General features: G+C 39.5%; 1 protein-coding gene across 4 annotated transcripts in view; it reads right to left on the bottom strand.

Annotated features, from left to right (window-relative positions):
* The window catches only part of LOC120108746 (uncharacterized), a 173,661-nt gene that overhangs the window by 91,236 nt on the left and 59,064 nt on the right, over positions 1–23,361 (bottom strand). The window contains exons 1-4 of one of the 4 annotated variants that reach the window (XM_088706850.2): positions 15,762–15,980; positions 10,551–10,728; positions 8,942–9,727; positions 8,112–8,161 (exon numbers count right to left, since the gene is read on the bottom strand). In XM_088706850.2, the coding sequence (XP_088562976.1) occupies positions 8,112–8,161; positions 8,942–9,727; positions 10,551–10,622 (908 nt within the window). In that variant the 5' untranslated portion in view covers positions 10,623–10,728; positions 15,762–15,980. Of the gene's footprint in view, positions 1–8,111; positions 8,162–8,941; positions 9,728–10,550; positions 10,729–12,674; positions 12,694–15,761; positions 15,981–23,361 lie in introns of those variants that run through there. The other 3 variants (XM_088706852.1, XM_088706851.1, XM_088706853.2) reach the window with 3 other exon arrangements.

The raw sequence follows: 23,361 nt of genomic DNA, 5'->3' as shown, positions 1-23,361 counted from the left end.
AATGGAAAAGTCCGGTAGCACGAGGACCGGCTCCACCGTGATCACCTGCTTGAGACGATCAAACGCCTCCTGACATTGGTTTGACCACCACCATGGTCGATCCTTCTTTAACAAATCCATCGGTGGGGCACATAACTTTAAATATCCAGTGATGAACCTCCTAAAGTAATTTGCCAAGCCAAGAAAAGAGTGTAAGTGTGTAACTCATGTAGGTACCTCTCACTCGGCTATGGCCGAAATTTTCGAGGGATCCATCATGAGCCTTCCATCCCCAATGATGTGCCCGAGGAACGGCACCCTCCGCTGCGCAAACACATAGTTCTCCCTTTTCACAAAGAGCTGGTGCTGCCGTAAGGTGGAGAAGACTTGCCTCAGGTGCGCCACATGCTCATCCAACGTTCGGCTGTACACAACAATGTCATCCAAGTATACTACCACGAATGTATCGATGATTTAGAGCCTTTTTATACTATCAATGTCATCCAACAATGTCATCCAATGATCCAACAATGTCATCCAGGTGTGATATGTTGTGCTCAAGTTCGAAGATTTAGAGCCTTTTTATAGCCTCAGCTCAGGTAACCACAGGAGAGGCCCATAAAGACCTCAGCAGCTCTCTCAATAAAGACCTTAATGGTTTATGGACGGTAAGTTAGAAGTGATCGCACTCAAAGGCTACAGTATAAATTATGCAGCTGCAGAAAGAATGAGTTTAATATTTGCTCATAAAAAATGAATCAGTTCAATCATGCAATGAGATCTCAACTGTCTGCGGCCAGAGAGGCCTTCAAAGCTATCAAGCAAAAGGCCGCAGAGCTTTCTACGAAGCTAGGTTAGGCTGAACAAAAGGCTAACAAGGTCTGAGAGTTTGTCATCTGAGCTAAGGGGTAAGTCGCAGAGGCCAAGGAGCTCGTCATCCAAGCCAAGTAGAGGGCCGCCAAGGCAATTGAGGAATATCTCTCCTTAGACTAGTATAAGGATGACTATGAGGAGAACGCGGCTGATGCTTTTGTAAAGGGCTTTGAGGAATGTTGAGCTCGGGACCAGCAACTCTTCCCGGAGATGGACTTTTTCGACCTTCAACCTAACTTCGGTGAAAGAAGCGATGAGGACGGCGAAGGTAGCGAGGCCGGCGGAGGCGGCAAAGATGGCGAGGACGGCGATGTTGGTGAGGGTGAAGGCAAAGAATGAAGCCCTTCACTTCTTTACCTTTTTTGCTTTGGACTGGGCTTGTACTTCATTTTTGGCTTGATTTTTACTGAGGTTGATGTACATCTATTTTTGCTCGACCTTTGTCGAGGTCAATGTATATATTTAAAAGTAATGAAAATAAAGAATTTTCTAAAATACCTAACTTCAGATTTTGCTTATGTTGTCTACTTTTTGCTTGTGTTTGGGTTATAGCATTGAACCTTCCTTTGACGCATCTTCTTATATTCAATTCCAACCACAGGATTGGCAAGGGTTTTTGGCCTATCTTGGGCTCCTCGGTTGATCCTTCTTGAGTTTGTCTCTAGATAAACTCTAGGTGAGCTTGGCTTTAGGAGGTTCCCGGTCGGCCTTGGGTGTCTTCTTAGTTGACCTCTTTGGAGTTCGTCTCCGAAGGAATTTTAAGTGAGCTTAGCTTGAGGAGGTCCCAAGTTGGCTTGGGGTGTCTCCTTAGTTGACCTCTTCGAAATTTATGTTAGGAGGAATTTTGAGTGAGCTTGGCTTGAGGAGGTCCCAGATGGATTCGGGGTGTCTCCTTAGTTGTTCTCTCTAGAGTTCGAGTCTAGAAGAACTTCAAATGAGCTCGGCTTGAGGATGTCCTAGACGGATTTGGGCTGTCTCCTTAGTTCGGAGCCCAGGCATTCGTGGGGTGTCTTGAGTCAAAATGCTTGTTATACTTGTCCAATCTAAAAGATAGAGACATAACGAGAAAATTTTTATTAGAAATAAACTTGAAATACAAACGAACCTTATTGGTGATAAATATGAAGATTGTCGAAATTCTAAGTTCATGGGATCAGAGCATCGTCAAGGTGCTCCAACTTATATATTCTAGGTCGCATTGATTCGGCTACTCAGTATGGGCCTTCCCAGTTTGGGTTTAGCTTTTCGGGCTCTCTTGGTCAAAATACTTCGATCTTTCTTAAGACGAGGTCGCTAAGTCAGAAGATCTTACTCTTGACCTTTGAGTTGTAGTACCGAGCTGCTTTCCACTGGTACTTTGCCAGGCGGATTTGAGTTTTCTCTCTAGTTTCTTCCAATAGATCAAGGTTGGCTCGGAGCTGATCGAGATTTGTTTGGTCATCAAAGCTTTTCACCCGAAGTGACGGAAGCCTAATCTCTAATGGGATTACTGCCTTTATTCCAAAAGCAAGGTTGAAGGGCGTCTCTTTGGTGGGGACTCGAGACGTGGTTCTATATGCCCACAAAACACTGTAGAGCTCTTCAACTCACATGCCCTTTACTCAGTCCAGTCTTGCCTTTAGTCCCTACAAAATCGTTCGGTTGGTTACTTTGGCCTCTCTGTTTGATTGGAGGTGTGCCACCGAAGTAAACCGGTGGTCGATTCCGAGCTTAGTGTAAAATTCTGTGAATTGGGCATTGTCAAACTGACGCCCATTATCGGTGATGATCACTCGAGGGAGTCCGAATATAGAAATTATGGCCTTCCAAACAAAATTTTGAGCTTTCACCTTGGTAATCCAAGCCACTAGCTCGACTTTTGCCCATTTGGTGAAGTAGTCCACCGCCACAAAGAAAAACTGGCACTGCCCGATTGCCTTTGAAAAAGGTCCAAGGATGTCGATTCTCCACTGTGCAAATAACTAAAGGGCACTAATCGGTGTCAGCGACACAGCTAGTCATTATTGGATGCTTGCCTAGCATTGGTATTGGTTGCATCTCTTGACGATGTCGGCAGTATCCTTTTGCAGGGTGGGCCAACAGTATCTTTGTCGTAAGATCTTATAGGCCGAGGATATTCCCCCCAAGTGATTTCCACAGATGTCCTCATGCACTTTCTGAAGTGCATAATCTACCTCAGTCAGACAAAGGCATTTGAGGAGAGGCAATGAAAATGATCTCCAATATAACTTGTCATCAAGGAGAGCATTGTGGGAGGCTTGTTGCTTCATCCAGCAGGCTCCACCCTAGTTCGTAGACAATTTTTCGTCCTTCAAGAAGTCGAAGAGGGGATCAATCTAGCTCGGCTCGACAATAGTGTTTATCATGACCTCGGGCTCGTCGATTCTCGGCTTCTCTAGGACTTCGAGAGATGTAGCTTTGGTCGGGTCGACAATCTTCGAGGTGGCTAGTTTTGACAGCAGGTCGACCCTTGCATTCTCCGTATGAGAAATCTAATGTATATCAAAGCTATGAAAGGCTAAAGTGATGTCGTTTACTTTCTGTAGATATATGATCATCGATGGCCACCGAGCTTCGAATTCTCTTCGAACTTGGCCGACGATCAATTGTGAGTCTTTGAAGACCTTCAACTGCTGGACCCATGCTCCTTGGAAAGCTTGAGCCTGGTGATGAGCACTTCATATTTAGCCTTCTTATTTAAGGTCGAAAACTTGAATCGCAGAGCGTACTCTATGATTACTCCATCTGGGCTGGTAAGTATGAGCCCAACCCTACTGCCCCCTAGGTTTGATGACTCGTCTACGTGCAGGATCCATAACCACTCTCTGGTCTTTATTTTGGAGAGCTCGGCGGGATCTTCATTAGGGATAGTGCATGCCACCAGAAAGTATGCCAACCCTTTTGCCTTGATGGACGGCCTAGGTTGGTACTCCAAGTCGAATTCTTCGAGCTTCACTGCCCACTTCACCAACTAATCTGCAATTCTGGGCTTTCTTATAATTTGCCTCACTGGCTGGTCGGTCAAGATTGTGACTGAATGGGTCTAGAAATATGGGCGGAGCTTCCGAGCTGAGATGATGAGAGCATAAACCACCTTCTCCAACTTAGAATATCTGGTCTTGGCATCTTGTAGGATACTACTTGTGTAGTAGATCAGTTTCTAGCATCCTTCTTCCTCCTGCACCAAGATCACACTCACAGCAGAAGGAGAAACGACTAATTATAAGTAAAGCATTTCTCTAACTTATGGCTTGGTGAGGAAAGGCGATAGAGCTGAGGTATTTCTTTAGTTGGTCGAAGGCCTTTTGACACTCTTTGATCCATTGAAAGTTCTTTGGATGCTTTAGGATCTTGAAGAATGGAAGGCAGCACTCCACTGATTTGGAGACAAATCTTGCCAGCGCGGCGACCTGACCAGCCAGGCGCCGAATTTCTTTGACGGTCTTTGGGAGTTGTATGTCCTGCACTGCTCAGATCTTCTTTGGATTTGCCTCAATGCCTCGCTGTGTCACTACGGAATCCAGAAATTTTCTTAACGCAACTCCGAAGGCGTACTTCGTCCGATTGAGCTTTATTTGGAACCTTTTGAGGGTCGCAAAAGTTTCCTCTAAGTCGGCTATGTGCTGCCCCATTACTTAGCTTTTTACGAACATGTTATCCATATACACCTCCATGTTTCGGCCGATTTGCTCCTTGAAGATCTTATTGATGAGGTGTTGGTAAGTTGCCCTTGTATTCTTTAAGCCAAAGGGCATTACCTTGTAGCAGTAGAGGCCTCTGCCAGTGAGAAAGGTTGTTTTCTACTCGTCTTCGGATGTCTTTTGGATCTGGTTGTACCTAGAGATTGCATCTATGGAGGTTGGTAATTGATGTCCAAAGGTCACATCTATGAGCTGATCAATCTTGGGGAGTGGAAAGCTGTCTTTCGGAAAAGTCTTATTCTGGTCGGTATAGTCGATGCAAACTTGTCATTTTTTGTTAGTTTTATTCACAAGTACAATATTGGCTGACCAATCAGAATAGTTCACCTCGTGAACAAAACTATTCTCCAAGAGTTTGTCAACTTTTTGGTCGATGACTTGTTGTTTTTCTACGATGAAGTTTTTCTTCTTTTATTACACAAGTCGATGAGTTGGGTCCACATTGAGCCTGTGAACCAACACCTTGGAGCTTAAACCCAGCATGTTGTTGGGCCGACTAGGTGAAGTCATCCGCATTGGCATAGAGAAATTGATTACTTTACCTCGATTTTCTTCACTCAAGTTGGAGCTGATCCAAACAGTTTGGTCAGGCTTATATTTCTTTAAGGGAACCTGCGCCAACTCTTCGGCTAGTTCTCCTCGCTGCTCCTTCAGTTTGTCCCTTGTGTCCAACCCTTCTATCGGTAGGATTTCTATGGATTTCTTTCTCTTGAGGGTGGCCCTGTAGCATTGACGAGCTATCATCTAGTCACCTCAGATTTCTCCTACTCTGCTCCTTGTGGGGAATTGCATGAGCAAGTGGTTGGTAGATACCACAGCCCTTTCTCCTCATAAATATGAGGTGGATTTATTGCTGGAAGACAACAGCCTCTAGCCAGCTTTTTTTTTTTTTTTCGGTTGAGCTGCTGAAGCAACAGGGCAAAAGGAACCATTAACATGCATATCAAGGCCCAAAGGAATCCACTGACCTACTATACATTCCAAATTACATGATCACCACATCAATCAAAATTAGAAAGAGATGTTTGATGATCTATCATGCTCATATATCTAAGTTCATTCCTTTCTCTTTGATGTATATACACCATCTTTAAATATCCAATGACACTTCTAGCTGCAGGATCTATTAGAAGTATGCCCTAGAAGCTAATTTGGCAGAAAAATTGTATATATTCTGAGACATAAATTTGTACTTGATCTTTTTATTAATTAATAAAATTGGATATTTTTTTCATTCATGTTATTATCCGTCCATGAATTGTCCAAAGAATTAATAAGATAATGACATATATTCTCAAGAGTTGAGAATTTAAAGCATGTGCCATTGTTGATTAATTTCTGAATTACTCTTGATCGATGGATCATTACGAAGGACGGTGATCGATTCGATGAGATTAGTGCACATATCATATTTTTTAATGGACGAGTCTTGAGTCCACAGTGTGGGGACACTGAAATGATTGTGCAAGTGCTTGTTAGAGAATAAGTGTACTGAGCGTGACCAAAGCAAGAAGTCACTTGGATGTCAGTGATTTACTTGATGCTGCAGTTGTATGATTGGTACTTAGACCTGCGATGCCATAGCTATTCACAGTGAGGTCGCTGTAGTTTGACGAGCACATAAACATGGGCCCTATCCATTAGGATCCTTGTGGTGCAGATTGGCTGCAGTAGGTTCACTGTCGAATTAGGATTGCATCTAGATGGGATCTATCGATCTTGATAGACTAAGAGAGATCCTATGTGATTTATGAGTCTGAGTTCGAAAAACCTTGGCTAAGACATTTTGGAAAAGGAGTTTTCTAATCTCGAACTTAAGTCAAATAAATTTTGACATATGACAGATGATGGGGTTTGAGGAGTTATCCATGACCTCCATCTTGTCGGGATCCATGATAGAAGGACTATATCATACGCTAACTGCACCTAGAAGTTCATCTATTCCGTTTTACTGGATTGTCACTACATGCTGCTAGGTATCACTGGTGGATTGTGAGACTCGAAGGCATTCACTTGATGATCAGTAAATTCTGAAGAAAAGAGTTGAAATTATTTCAACCAATTGAAAGGAGTTTCAATAATATTATGATGGAGATCACAATATATCTCACTATCAGACAGAATAGAACCTATGGGGTCACACATATAAGAGATTTTGATCATTCCGACGGTTGGATTGCGATTTAGAATTGCAATATATCTTGATTGTCAATTTGATTGATAATTGGTTTAACCCACTAAGAGTTAGTGAGTTAAAGAAGGAGGATTTCAATTGGACTAAATCAATTAGGCTTAACCTTATTAGATAAGGATGGAAAGTCCTAATTAATTAGAACTTCTTATTTGATAAGGAACTTAATTCATAAATCCAATTTGGATCCTAATTGGATTAGGATTTACATGAATCAAATTGGTGGACATATTGGGTCCTAATTAGATTAGGATTCAATTAATCAAGAGGAACCATATGATTCCTAATTGAATTAGAAAATCTAAAGCATAAAAGGAAGGAACTCCCCCTCCTTTTCTTCCTCGGGTGAAACAAAGGAGGGGCATCCACCCCTCCTTGAATCACGCCAAGAACCTCTTGATTGCATCACGCCCCACCCCTCCTTCCTTTTTTGGCCTTCCACACGGCACAAGGAGAGGCCATGTTGCCTCTCCTTGGTTCTCTCCAACCTCTTTTAAGTAAAGGATTGGAAGGGGTGAATCAAGAAAGAATTTCTCCAAATCCTTTTCCTTCTTTAAGCTAGACATGAGATGCTTACATAAAGAGGAGGGGGGTGTGAGGGCTAAATATGCATTAGAGATTATTGAATTCAGCCTTCTCTTCCTCTTCTTTAGCCGCAAGGAAGTCCTTTTCTTCTTCCTCCTTCCAAGAAAAAGAGAAAATGTTTCTTTTTCTTCTTCCTTCTTCCTCCTCTTGGAAGCAATCAAAAGTTAATTGCTTAAAAAAGTTTCAACCTTCAAAAGAGAATCTTCTATAAGAAAGCCAGCACTCCGATGAAATCAAGATGCTTGAAACGATCTGTACCTTGTGTGGATACCTATAAAGGTTGGACACTTGTACGGTTTAATCCTTCGATCATCAGATAGCGGTAAAGATCTACCCGCTCAAAGGTAAAATAGAATCCTTACAATTCTTTATTATAGAATTAAATTAATCAAGTTTTAATTTTAATCTCTTTTTTTTAATTCATAATTTTCTGAGTTTGTGAACTCAGAATTTTTTTGAATTCTACCCTTCCTGGAATGTTCATGTGATGAACAACCCCGCATGTGTGTTTCCACTGCAATCGTCGCAACGCGTGCGAGAGTAACCCGACGGGATCAACGCTCCAAAGCAATACAAGATCTAAATTACAGCCTTTTATGGCATATATGATACAGCAAGTTACACAGACTACAGATATGTACCACTTGACAGCAGCAGCCATTTTAACTAGGAGAGAAAACAGGTATTATAACTAGTTAACCGCACACAGCAGGCAGCTGCTGACACACTGCATTATGCATGATTGCAGCTATCTGATGATTGATTCCTTTTAATGGGAACACCTGAGGCTTTGCATCTTCAGACAAGTCATTGCCATCGTGGTGTTTCTTGCCTGTCACAACCAAAACGATATTGTTTTAAGGGAAGCATTTTCCTAGAATGTTAAGGATCAATCTCATGGTATAACAGAATTAGGCTTACACTATTCTCTTGACTGAATATATTCAGTACGCTAGTAGGAACAAACAATACTTAGCATATACAGTAAGTCTGTATTTACTATTAAGAATAAACTGAAGAATAGGTAATATTTGGCATATCAAAATCCACCGTATGGAGTACATCAACTTCTCTTTTTTTATGATTCTCTGAATTGTGGGTGATGGCCATGATATATACCCTTGGTTAGATAACTAATATAAAAATAAGTTATATCTGATTGGAAGGTTAAAGGGATGAAAGGAAGAAACAATTTCTGATCAATAAATCATGCTGGGATTCTGTGGAGACGGTCAGTAACAAGCCGGCTCTGCTTTAGCTCTGAGCTGAATGGTGGAAAAGGAGATATTGCATTTAGAAAATGTGCACGAACTACTGCACCCAAAATCCTATCTGAATCAATTTTGTGGACTGGGTGACCCATGGTGGTCAAGATTTTCCTCCTAAATGAGCTATTGCCCAAGTATGTCCCTAGCACGCCGTATTTTTAAAACAAATTTGGACATCATATCTGACTGGGAAGTTGGATTTGCTGCAGCATAGCGAAACAAACATTTCCAGTTCCTTTCCCAGTCTTGATTTCATTTGGTCACTGAAGAAAAACAAACTAGCTTATTCAAAGTAACAAGTAGTTTTTATACACATGCAAGAAAACATCCCAAGTTTGCCATACCTTCTTCACTTTAGGAACTGATTTACAGTCTGGAGGTTTCTCAACAGCCAGTTTGGTTTTGTATGGTATCAAGTTGTGACCAGGTGCATGCTGTGAGACTCCGGTTCTAGAATTTGTCACGTCTGACACAGACCTGTTGGTAGGAGGCCCAGATTCAACATTAGACCCTGGACTCTCCTGTTCCCTCAGAATCTCTCTGTCATCAACACTACTGATATCATTCTGTTCAATCTCTTCTATGCTTCTACTTAATGACGACAAGGATTCTCTGTCCAGGTCTTGCATCACAGCATGGTTAAAGTTTTTCTCTGGCTCAATTTTTTCCATGCTTCTTCTCAGCGAGTCTATATTTGATGTTGTGGATCCTGGAGACAGCGGTCTAGTTTGAAGAGCTTGACTGCACTTCGTATCCTGCTTGAAGTTTAGCTCATTTTCAGTTTCTGTAGAAGGGGCATCAATAGTTTCTGCTGCCCCATCTCTAAGACTTCCATGCTGCAGAGCTGTTTCATCATCTTCTCCAGTTTGGCTAGAATTACTACCATCACCACCATAATCCAATGTGAGCTCAGTTTGCTGGTTCTGTTCCAAGGCCTTTAAAGCTCGAAGCCTTCTGTAGTATTCTTCAAAGTATGCTTTCTTTTCGGCAACTAAGCCACTAAACTTGTCCAGTTCCTCCTGGCGTCTGTCGTGAGTAAACACTGACCTTTTCTCCCATGACAATGACTCAGCTGCAAATCTTCCAAAGGATATAGAACCATGATCAAGCATTTGCGAGACCGAAGCTTCCTGCAAACCACATTAACAATATTAATACTCTACATAAATGAAAGAAAACAATATATTTAAATAATTACAGCACCCCAATTATCTTTCATTGGCTTCTTTGTATCACATGCTATATTCTCTGCTAACTTTGTATCAAACTTAATATAATATCCATATAAATCAACAGAAATGTAAGAAACAAAAAGGGGAAAATTAATATACCAACACAGCTGAAAGGTAATGTATCATGAGTTCAGAATTCAATATAGGAGAAGAATAACAAAGTAGGTCACATCAGGAAATACAGAGAAACGAAACTCAGGTACTTAATAAAGCTCAAGCACCCATTTAGCCACCCAATAACAACAGAATAGGAAAATTATATTCATTATAGACCTCTTGCATAGCAATCTAACTTAATAAGCAGATGTAAGGAGTTTATATCATCCCAACTGTATATACTTCAAAAACAGCAATGAAACTGCAAGGAGAGGAAAACAAGCAAAATAGAACCAATAAGACCACAGCAGAGAATAAAAGAACTCGTACCATTCTGTTGCAAATATAGTGTAGAATTTGATACAATATATTACATGTAAGATCATATATTAAAAAATCTGAAATGCAAAATGAAACTAGCAATAGATAAATATCGTATCATTGTAGTTAGCATTTATGTAACCTGAATAATGTCATTAAAAAAGGGTTAAAGAGCAAAAAATAGATGGTTTGATACATGTAAGAATGAATTGCTGTTAGTTTAGCACTCTAAAGGAGCATTAAAGATTTTTTTAGACAAATAATTATGATGGTGAACAACCCAAAGAGATTAGAAAAAAATTACTTGAGAATCATCTCGATCAGATAACTCCTCCTGTGACCATCCATAATAAGTCTGACCAACACTGGTCGCCATTTCATGTCAACCAGTTACTTTACAATTATTACACAATATTATGGAGGCAAAAGCAGTCAGTTGATGGTGCCTCCCATTCTACAAAAGTATAAGCAAGGGCAGATACCTACATTAGGAAAAAGAACGATAGTTTTAGTCCTTAACCTTGATAGCGTAAAAGTCAAAACACTGAGAATCATATTCTAGTTTAGATTGTCACGGTAACAATGTCAAAATATGGGATAACGATGATAGAGGAAATGTAATAACATGAGATAAAGTTGCGAGTAAAGTAGGAAAAATAACGAATCTCCTGAAATTTGAGTATGTAAAAGGGAAGAGTACAGCAAAATCTTGTCACAGTGATTTGTAAAGTACTTGCAAACTTTGCTAGATTTTTAAAAATACTCTATTCATCAAGAAAATTATAAATATATTTTCAATGACCATTGTGCTAATAGCATGGGGTTGAAAACTTCTTGACCACAAGCAGATGAGAGTATAATCAATTTAGGTTTACATAAAATTCAACTTCTTTAATTGCATTTAAGAAAGTCTTCATCCAAAACAAGAAAACAATATCTGAAATAGGCTGGGTCAAAAGCAAGGTAGTGTTCCAACTTTAATCCAAGAAAAATTAATGTTTTTTCCATAGGTTTGACTTTGGGGCAAAATTTTATATCACATTTATAATTGTCTTGTAAAAATTGGTTGAAATCCTTTACATGATAAAAAAAGAATTAACAACAGTAAAATTATGATGCTCTGATAGGCATAGGAAATTGATGGGAAAAATGAAAAATCAAATAACTTAATACAGACTAAATAAAAAGCCATGGAGCAAATTTTTCTTCCAAGCCTCAAGGAGAACAGTAAAGGAATGATTTAAATTCCTTGGGGACCTTTTCAGATGCGACATACTTAACAAAAGACTGCTGTAATCATTAAACAATCCAAATAAATTAAGTTTTGTAAACGAGCTAAGATAGTAAATTAAAGTTAGTCCAACACTCACGGCAGTCATAGTTAAAACATAAGCTGAAAACATATCATATCTACTTTTACGAGGTCAGAACATTCTTGGACAAGCTAAACAATTGAGAAAAAAAAAATCCTGGCTTCTGAATATTGCCACCTATTCTTCAATCTTCAAAACCCAAATTCAGATCTTTTTGTTTTTCACAACTCAAGCAAATGTTTAACTAGTGCCAAATTTCGACTCTCAATAAATAGAAACTAAAATCAGGAAAAAAAATTTATCAAAGCAGCTCTTCCATGATATTATAAAATCCAAACTCCAACGTTAGATAAGTGACTCTAAATACCTGGCATGAGACGCGCGCGCGCTGGAGAGAGAGAAATAACAAAGCAAATAAGAAATAAAGAATTCAGCTAAATAATAATTAAAAAAAAAGACAATGAAAAATTTAAAGAGATCAAGATAAAGGTTCCATCTTTGATGGGCAATCAAGATAGAGATTCCAAAACCAAATCTTTGGCAGAAAATCGAATCCAATAGAAAGAAAAACATAAAATCTAGCTCCCGAACCTTGGCTAGGGGCAACAAATCATCCATTTTGGGATCAAAAACAAACCCAGAAAGAAAAAATCCCCTTCGAAAAGGCATAAAAGTAATACTATGACAAATTGTTGGCAAATAAATCAAAATATACTTACATACTTCAAGAAATACTGCGATCGGAAAACAAAGATGTAAATGTCAGAAAAACACCAGAGCATCCCAAATTAAATGAGAGCAGAAATAAAAATGAAAAAACAAATTAAATTAATTAGCCAATCGCAACAATTAGGAGAAAAGTTATCCAATGGTGAAGCAGGCATTTCAGCTAACTTAATAACAAGAGACATAAAAGAATTGCAGAAAAAAATAGCACAATAAGATTCACACAAACTGGAAGTTCATGTAAAAAAGCCCATCTATTTATGGTCGGGATTTTGTGAAGGAGAAAATGTAAATATGCGACACATTCTAGTATTGAGCAAACAACTCCTGATTTCTGACAAGCAAAACACGAACTTTGAGAATGTCGGTTCTCGAAGTCAAAATCGTACCTTTATTGATACCATCTTTATCTCGAAACTATCATCAGCCTCCAAATCATATGAATTCTTCAGGAACAGCAGAAAAAACACATCAGAAGAAATTTAATTACAGTTTTGTAATTAAAGATGCCTTAAAAAAATATAATCTTCAAAAAACAAGAAATTAGAAGGCAAAATGGGAAAAGGAAAAAGAGGCTCAAATTCGCCACTTCCAGATGTTCCCCGCCAATTGCTAGAGAAGCTGACACGCAAAGAAGAAAAGAGCAATTTTACAAGTCACCCATCATCTCATCAATATACATACATACACACAAAAAAGAGGAGAAGATCCCCGCTCCTCCTCTCCTCGGGTGATGACCTCTCCAACTTACAATGAATGCAGATTGGTTGTCAGCAGTGTAGTAGACCTTCCAAAAATGCCTCGCCTATTGCCAGAGAAGGTGGCATGCAAAGAAGAGAACAAATTTAGAAGTCAACCCTTGTTGCATCAATATTCCTGCAAAAATGCATCCATACAAACAAAAAAGCAAGGAATGCTGTACCGGCCGGTTCAGCCCGTACCGAACCGATACTGGCTCCGAACGGTCTGGTTCGGTGTTAAAAACCCGTACCGGCCCGAAGCGGCTAACCGTATCGGCCTGTACCGGTTCCAAATTTTTTTGGAGCTTTTGGATACGTGAACCAAGAGGGTTCCCTCCCAACCCGCAAGCTACCAATGCTTTCAAATCAAGATCTGGCCAGAACAGGTCAGCAACACATGGATAATTTAATCTAGTATACCAGTCCAAAAATTGGTGTCCAAGACTATTGATGCTTGTTGAACGTCAATAATAGACCAAAAAGCTAATTTGATTCAAGAAATCACAGCCTAAAGCAATAAAAGTAATACTATGACAAATTGTTGGCAAATAAATCAAAATATACTTATATACTTCAAGAAATAATGCGATCAGAAAATTTTTCGACCTGAGCACGCTGTTCCACCAATCAGATATGCTTGCTAAAGAGACATCAATGGTTAGGATTTATCGAGGACAGCTTCCACAGAAAATCACGAATCATGCCCCTATAAGATAAGATGACTAGGAGCTGTAATATTTCATTTAAAGGCTATCAAAGAAAGGAGTAAAGATGTCATCATCACCCAAAAGGTTCGGACTTTAGCTGCTGCATAGGGTCAGCAATAGCTCAGAAGATAAATAGATAAGTAAGACAACAGCAGACACGAATATACTTGAACAGTTTTTATGAGTTTGGTAAAATTCTAGGATGATGCAGTTTGAAGGTCCGAGCCACAAAAACTGATGAAGTAGATTTACCATGAATAAAGCGGAATGCAAAGTGTATAATCAACATAAAAGTTGTGGTTAAAAAGGGATAGCTGGCAAAGAGAGTGGCTATCCATAATTACCTAAACTACAAAGGCCGGCGGACAATAGAAACTCAAGCAAGTACATTATCATCTGAACGCAATACAAGTGTACTATTTATGTAAATAAATTAAACAAACTTAGTCTCAAACTAGGTGGAATCAAGAAACTTCATCTCATCTAAAGGGAACCAGAAAGAGTATGGCCGTCAAACCACGTACAGGTCAAGGAATTATCTGTGTTCAATAGAAATCATTAGGTCTAGCATGGAAGGTGCAAGAAGACAACATTTTTTATTAAAAAAAGAAAAAAATATTAAAAAATGTTAGAAAAAAGAAAAAGAAAAGAAAAGAATGGCTTCCAATAATAAAGAACACAAAGCTATATCCACTACAGGCCAGACACAAGTCAATTCTTGTATAAAAATAAATGGAGCCTTTTTGGAAGCCAAAAAAGGAATCATGTTTAGCCTACGAGAAGTGAGTCCTAAGAAACCAAAACAGACAATTTACCTAGAATACACAATATTTGGCTTTGTAACGAGCCAACCTCAGTTCGAAAAATAAATCACCGAGTCAACCAGATATGCTAATTGTTGGTCCATTTGAACTTTAGAAGATAAGACTACATCCTAAAAAATAATAATCATAAAACAATCATTCACAACTTAATAGAATATAATCATCCCGACATATCACAAGCCTTACCTTTATGATACATAATACATTCAAGAAAACAAAAAAAGGCATCCCCAAGGTTTCTGCCACTTAGCATCTGAGGTGTTTCGAATACATGATGCACAGGTCAAATGGAGCAACCTTACCATTGCACCAAGCCCCGCCCGCACGTAATACATTAACAAACATGCTCAGGCATGAAATCATGAAAATTAAAGAGAAAGAGAGGTTGAAAAAGAAATGGTAAAGTATCCAGAACAACATGCAGAAATGTTTTCCAAGCCAATGGAAAGTCATGCAGATCAATGTAACCAACAAGGTTAACAAAAAATGATTAAATGATTGAAGGATTGGAATTACCACACAGTATGTCACAAGGATATAACCATAACTGATGGCCAGCAGACAAAACAAAGAGAAATTCTTCTGGTTCTGAACTTGATCTAATATAAAAAGGCATAGGAGCTATACAGGGATTAGTCTAATAGTTCGGTTCTGAGATTATGCAAATGCATTTTCAGAAGATCATGTCATTATCTCATGGGAACTGCATATGATACTATTTGAAAGTGTACTAAGAGAACCAACCACATTTGTCAAATAAAATATTAAGCAACATACACAGCACATAAAAATGGGAGCAAAAGTAGAGCTGCCACTGTCATGATTTATAGAAAACAAGGATGTAAATGTTAGAAAAACACCACAGCTTCCCAAATTAAATGAGAGCAGAAATAAAAATGAAAAAACATATTAACTTAATTAGCCAATCGCAACAAATGGGAGAAAAAGTTATCCAATGGTGAAGCAGGCATTTCAGATAACTTTATAACAAGAGACGTAAAAGAATTGCAGAAAAAAAAAAGCACAATAAGATTCACACATAAACTGGTAGTTCATGTAAAAGAGCCCATGTATTTATGGTCGGGATTTTGGGAAGGAGAAAATGTAAAAATGTGACACATTTGAGTATTGAGCAAACAACTCCTGATTTTTGACAAGCAAAATACAAACTTTGAGAATTTGGGTTCTCGAAGTCAAAATCGTACCTTTATCGATACCATCTTTATCTTGAAACTATCATGAGCCTCCAAATCCTATGAATTCTTCAGGAACAACCGAAAAAACACATCAAAAGAAATTTAATTACAGTTATGTAATTAAAGAAGTCTTACAAAAATATAATCTTCAAAAAACAAGAAATTGAAAGGCAAAAAAGGAAAAGGAAGAAGAGGCTCAAATTCACCACTTCCAGAAGTTCCTCGCCTATTGCTAGAGAAGCTGACACGCAAAGAAGAGAAGAAGAGTAATTTCACAACTTGCCCATCATCTCATTAATATACATGCACACAAAAAGAGGAGAAGATCCCCGCGCCTCTTCTCCGATGGTGATGACCTCTCCAACTTACAATGAATGCAGCTCAGGTGCCAGCAATGTAGCAGACCTTCCACATATGTCTCGCCTATTGCTAGAGAAGATGGCATGCAAAGAAGAGAAGAACAATTTTTAGAAGTCACCCTTGTTGCATGAATATTCATACAAAAATAAATCCGTACACAAAAAAGCGAAGAAGAAAAGGAGAAGGAACAATGCTTGAAAGGTAACTGAGAAATCACTATAGATGCTCACCTCCTCTCTCAAGTAGAAAGCTAGGAGAAAGGAGAGGTGGAAGGCTGAGCCTTGTTTACCAACATATAAGAACCAGCTCTTTGAGAAGGCGATTATCCATCACATTGTATGCCCGCCCATGCTCCTAATTCTTGGAACCATTATAAGTACCATTTTGAACCTTATGTCTTACATGAAAAGTTAACATAATCTGCGGCATTAGATAAACAGGTCTACTGCAATAAATAAATAAGGTTTACTGCAAATCCGAATATGACTCAGAGGGTACCCTCTCAACTCACAACCTACCAATGCTTTCAAATCAAGATCTGGTCAGAACAGGTCAGCAACAAATGGATAATTTAATCTAGTATACAAGTCTAAAAATTGGTGTCCAGCACTATTGATGCTTGTTCAACGTCAATAACAGACCAAAAAGTTAATCTGATTCAAGAAATCACAGCCTTAAGCAATAAAAGTAATACTCTGATAAATTGTTGGCAAATAAATCAAAATATACTTACAAACTTCAAGAAATACTGCAATCGAACAGTTTTTCGACTTGAGCATGCTGTTCCACCAATCAAATATGCTTGCTAAAGAGACATCAATGGTTAGGATTTATCGAAGACAATTTCCACAGAAAATCACGAATCTAGCCCCTATAAGATGAGATGACCATGAGTTGTAATAGTTTATTTGAAGGCTATCACTGGAATGAGTAAGGATGCTGTCATCATTGCCCAAAAGGTTCGGACTTTTGCTGCAGCATAGGGATCCAACCATGGAATGCCGTACCGGTCCAGTCCTAGACCGGTACCGGAACGGATAAAAAACCGGTATTTTCCGATTTTTTATCCGAACCGGCCGGTACGGATGCGTACCGGCCGGTACCGGCCTCGTACCGGTGCGAACCGGCCGGTTCGCACCGGTACGATTTTTTTTTTTAGAACCACAGCGCCGCGCGCTGTGGTTTTTGAAACTACCGCATACCGGCCGGTACGGTACCGGTACCGGCCGGTACGTACCGGACCGGACCGTCCAACAATAGCTCAGAAGATAAATAGATAATTAAGACAACAACAAAGACAAGAATAAACTTGAACAATTTTTATGAGCTTGGTAAAGTTCTAGGATGATGCAGTTTTGAAGGACCGAGCCACAAAAACTGATGAAGTAGATTTACCATGAATAAAGCGGAATGCAGAGTGTATAATCAACATAAAATTTGTGGTTAAATCTCTCAGAAATTCAAGAAACCCTTAAAAAGGAATATTGAAAACAATAATCCCAGCAACCGGAAAGCAAAGAAGGGGAAGATGGAGAAGGAGACTCAGATTCACCAATTGATCTGCAACTAATAAATCAAAACGGCTGCAAACGGTTGCCTGCAGAACAACAGCAGCAGACCATCCAAGATTGCCTCACCATCAAGAGAATAGTTGCTTTCCTCTTAAAATGTAGCAAAACCCTCATCCAAGAATCATCACAGCCTCTTTGCATGGACCGAGCCACAAAAACTGATGAAGTAGATTTACCATGAATAAAGCAGAATGCAGAGTGTATAATCAACATAAAATTTGTGGTTAAAAGGAATAGTTGGAAAAGAGAGTGGCTATCCATAATTACCTAAACTACAAAGGCTGACGGACAATAGAAACTCAAGCAAGTACATTATCATGTGCAACTTAGACAAAAGGCATTATCTTAACCAAGTTCAAAACTTTTGAAGATATACTGAAGAAAAGGGAGAGAGGGATAGAGAGACTTTTACCAAGATCTCCCCACTTCCTACGCTCTCCACCAAAATCTACTTTAAATCTCTCAGAAATTCAAGAAACCCTTAAAAAGGAATATTGAAAAAAATATCCCAGCAACTGGAAAGCAAAGAAGGGGAAGATGGAGAAGGAGACTCAGATTCACCAATTGATCTGCAACTAATAAATCAAAGCGGCTGCAAACGGTTGCCTGCAGAACAACAGCAGCAGACCATCCAAGATTGCCTCACCATCAAGAGAATAGTTGCTTTCCTCTCAAAATGTAGCAAAACCCTCATCCAAGAATCATCACAGCCTCTTTGCATGGAACCCAAAAGCAATGCCGCTCTCCCAGTTTGCGAAACAAAGAAGAAGAAGAAAAGCAAAAGAGAAGAAACATAAACAAACAAAGAGAACAAGATAACAAGAAGCACACCATCGCGGCCATTATCCACCCGGGAGACCAACAACAAGTTGAAGGAGAAGAAAGAGAAGACCAACAAATCTTGAGTAAGAGAACTAGAAGCCGACCTGGGGAAAAGATCCCACATGTCTCTTTTTCTCCTCCCCCCATCGAACGATCGTTGCTGCTCGGCTGTCTGCGGAGCAGCAGACCTTCCAGAGCTGCTCACTCAATCGCTGCTAAAGAGCCGCGGCCAGATCTGCACCCTCTTGTCTATGATATCTGCTATCTGGTGGGGGAGGTGGACTCCTTCCGAGCCACGCATGTCTTTCGTGAGGCGAACAGTGCAGCAGACTGAGTCGCCTCATTCGTAGCACACCACTCTGGAGCCGTCCTATGGAGGGGTTTCGAGCGAGTGCCGGTGGCACTAGAGCGTGTTTTGCTTTTTGATTATTCTGGGCGTTTTCACGGTTTGCAGTGAGATGCCGGTACACCAAAAAAAAAAAAGAGAACATAATCTCAAGCACCAAACTATTACATCCACCATGAAAGGCTTGATCAAATCATTCAAAGTTGACAGTAAGAGACAACAAAAGCAGAGAAATTACTATAACAGATCCATGAAAACACTAAAGTTATATGTCATAGTCACAAAGGCAAAAAATAGCATACAAAACCACACAAATAGATGTTGGGGCATTCCACAGACGTGGTGCATGCAACAACAAATAAAAGCAGGTGGACAACCAATTGAATCACCAAGGCTAACAGAGCAAAAAAAGTTTGCTCAAAATTTGATGACCATCATTCATGTCATCAAATGGAGCAAGCAATGGCAGCGAACTGAGACAACAACCAGCACAAATCTATGTACAACAACCAAGCAAAATGAGAGATATAGAAGCAATAAAATAATCCAAACTCTTTATATGAACCAGAGAAATAGTCTTAGCATCTGACGAGATAAGCCTCCAAAGAAATTCTATATAGCAACCTTTTAAGCTCAATGGTTTAGGATTTTCCATGGATTTCGTTTGATTCTGGCTATTCACATTTCTTTATTTCAGTCGGTTTTTCTAGAGAATTACATTGCATACCAAAGAATTGAGGTATGATTAATTTCGAGGACGAAATTTATTTAAGAGGGAAAGAATGTAATGTCCAGGCCCGATACTAACTAGGCCCAATACTTTTGAAGCCCAGTTTAAGGGTATTTGGGCCAGGTCATTAATGGGGCCGTATTGGGCCCATGGATGGCAACCCTCACCTCAAGCCTAAGGACTGAAGTGACGGGCCCCAGCTGGCCAGTAGGGGGGAAGGCCAGCTGTTGGGCCCTCATCCATGCATAATGGGAGTCTTCCACCTCTCACCCTGGTTGAAAGGACAAGCCCAGCTGGCCTGAGGGAAAGGGCAGCTGTAGGCTTCCAAAGCAAGGAGGAAGGAGAGGGTGCCACCTCTCCAATAAGCAGAGTTTATTTAAACTCCCAGTTTCTTAGCTTAGGAGTTACTATACCCTCTTATTCCTTAGCCCTCTGGAGTACTATACCATAGAAGCCGAACCCTAGAGCCGAAGGTTGAAGGAGCTGAACCTCTGAAGCCCTAGGAGAGGAAGGAGGGATTTCTTGAAGGGTGTACTGCTCGGCTACAACCAACCCGGAGCAAAGTATGACCTGATTTACTAAAATAGGTTTAAACAAAATAAAAAGGGGGGAAGTTCCTCTGTGGAATGTTTCTTCCCTCTGTTTCATGTTTCAACAGTAAAATAGAGGGAGGAAGACTCTGGCACAGAGATGGAAGAAGAAATAACCTGTACTACCTTATATGATACACTGCAAATATTTTAAAAATATGACAGTTTGACTAGTCTGACTACCCTGTTACCCATGTATGAGGCTTCGTGCTATTGTGGGCGGTAGTCGGCAATAGCACGGCCGTGTCACGGATCGTGTCCGGGGCGTGACATATGTCACCTCAGTTGTGGTTATGATAAAAATTTAAAAGGGAACAGAAATACTTTGAACACAACTGCAATTAATATAACTTATGACGTGAATGCTTTAAGGCCTGCAGCATCACGAGAAGATTGAACTTAGGTGAGATCAAATGAATAATGCTTATCGAACATTGAATTAAAACAACAAAATCCAATTAACATAGCCCAAAAAAAAAAATTTGTTAGTCCGAAAATTAACTATTTATCAAAGATGGATAAATTGACGGGGAGTGCAATCAACTAGCAGACCATTTCATCCACAGTTTAGACCAACAGGGACCTATAGACAGCATCTACCAAAAAAGGGTTGATCATATCATTCAAAGTTGACAGCAAGAGGTAACAAACGCAAAGAAATTACCATAATCCAACCATGAAAATACTAGTTATGTGTGTCTCAGTCATAGCGGCAAAACAGCATACAAAACCACATAATGCCAACATTAAATAGATGCTCGGGCATTCCACAAACGTGGTGCGTGCAACAACATATTAAAGCAGGTGGACAACCAATTGCATCACCAAGACTACCGGACCCAAAAAAAAGTTTGCTCAAAATTTGATGACCATCAATTACGTATCATCAAACAGAGCAAGCAATGGCAGCCAACCGAAACAACAACCAGCATAAATTTATGTACAACCACCAAGCAGGACGAGAGATATAGAAGCAATAAAATAATCCAAACTCTTTCTATGAAGAACTAGAGAACTAGTCCTAGCATTTAACGAAATAAGCATCCGAAGAAATCCTATATAGCAACCTTTTAAGCTCAATGGTTTAGAATTTCCCGTGGATTTAGAACGTCAGAGATCATTTCACATGCCAGAACAATATAGAACATAACCTCCAGAACCAAATTAGACGGAGTCCCACCAACAACCAAGAATACCAAATGTAGATTGAACAAACACCGATCAAAATATTATCTCACTATCATTCAAGTCCAGAGAGAACTTAAAGCAAAGTTAACAAAATAAAATATCTGAACCAAGTTCAAAACTTTTGAAGATATACTGAAGAAAAGGGAGAGAGGGAGAGAGACTTTGACCAAGATCTCCCCATTTCCTACACTCTCCACCTAAATCTACATTAAAATCTCTCGAAAACACAACCGTAAAAAAGAATATTGAAAACAAAAATCCCAGCAATTTGAAAACAGAGAAGGGGAAGATGGAGGGGGGCTCAGATTCACCGATTGATCTGCAACTAATAAATCAAAATGGCTGCAAACAGTTGCCTGCAAGATTGCCTTGCCGTCAAGAGAATAACTGCTTTCCTCTCAATTGTAGCGAAACCCTCGTGCAAGAATCATCACAGCCGCCATGTAAAGAACCCAAAAGCAGCGCCGCTCTCCCAATTTGGGAAACAAAGAAGAATAAGAAAAGCAAAAGAGAAGGCACATAAACAAAGAAAGAGAAAAAGATAACCAGAAGCACAACATTGTGACCATTATCCACCCGGGAGACCAAGAACAAGTAGAAGGAGAAGAAGAAATAGAATACCAGCAAATCTTGAGAAAGAGAACTAGAAGCCGACCCAGGGAAAAGATCCCACAATGTCTTCTTCTCCTCCCCCCATCTAACAATGGCCGCTGCTCGGATGTCTGCGGGACAGCAGACATTCGAAAGCTGCTCGCTCTACCTCTACTGAAGAGAATATAACCTCCAGCACCAAACTATTTCATCCACAGCTTAGAGTTTAGACCAACAGTGACCAACAAACAGCATCCACCTTGAAAGGCTTGATCATATCATGACAGGAAGAGGCGACAAAAGCACAGAAATTACTATAATACATCTATGAAAACACTAAAGTCATATGTGTGTCTCAGTCACAGTGGCAAAAACAGCATACAGAACCACATAATGCCGACTTTAAATTGATGTTTGGGCATTCCACAAATGTGGTGCGTGCAACAACAAATTAAAGCAGGTGGACACCCAATTGCATCACCAGGACTAACGGACCTAAAAGACGTTTGCTCAAAATTTGATTAACATCATTCACATATCATCAAATGGAGCATGCAATGGCAGCCAACCAAAACAACAACCAGCACAAATTTATCTACAACAACCAAGCAGGATGAGAGAAATAGAAGCAATAAAATAATCCAAACTCTTTATATGAAGAACCATAGAACTAGTCTTAGCATCTAGCTAAATAAGCCTCCGAAGAAATCCTATATAGCAACCATTTAAGCTCAATGGTTTAGGATTTCCTATGGATTTAGCATGTCAGAGATCATTTCACATGCTATAACATTAACAATTGAAAAGAGGGAGAGATGGCACATCGAAACAATATAAACATAACCTCCAGAACCAAATTAGACAGAATCTCACCAACAACCAAGAATACCAAATCCAGATTGAACAAATAGCGATCAAAATATTCTCTCTCCATCAAAACCCTCATCCAAGAATCATCACAGCCTCTTTGTATAGAACCCAAAAGCAATGCCGCTCTCCCAGTTTGCGAAACAAAGAAGAAGAAAAGCAAAAGAGAAGAAACATAAACAAACAAAGAGAACAAGATAACAAGAAGCACAACATCACGGCCATTACCGAAAGCGATCCTATGATGCTAGTAGTGATAGCATGTTGAAATTTAGAATTTTTCAAAAATAATGGCTGTACCTGTTGGGGTTGCCTACGTACCCCCTTCACAAGGGAGATCAAGCCATACGTAGTTCTTTTAATTTTGAAATTCACAGCGAAAAAATCGAATTAGACATTTTAATTCAGATATGCATAAGAAATCAAATTTCAAAGTACCACTACAAGTATACATGATCAATATGTCGGGATTGTTTAAACGATTAAGCTAAAATCATTGCACGATTAATTTCAGATCTGAAATGAGATTATTAATTAAGTTCTA

This window comes from Phoenix dactylifera, chromosome 11, assembly GCF_051530095.1.
Source record: "Phoenix dactylifera cultivar Ajwa chromosome 11, Ajwa_hap1_PhDact_Kaust_v1.1, whole genome shotgun sequence".
Classification (NCBI taxonomy): Eukaryota; Viridiplantae; Streptophyta; class Magnoliopsida; order Arecales; family Arecaceae; genus Phoenix; species Phoenix dactylifera.
This window is presented reverse-complemented; position numbering and strand designations above follow the sequence as displayed.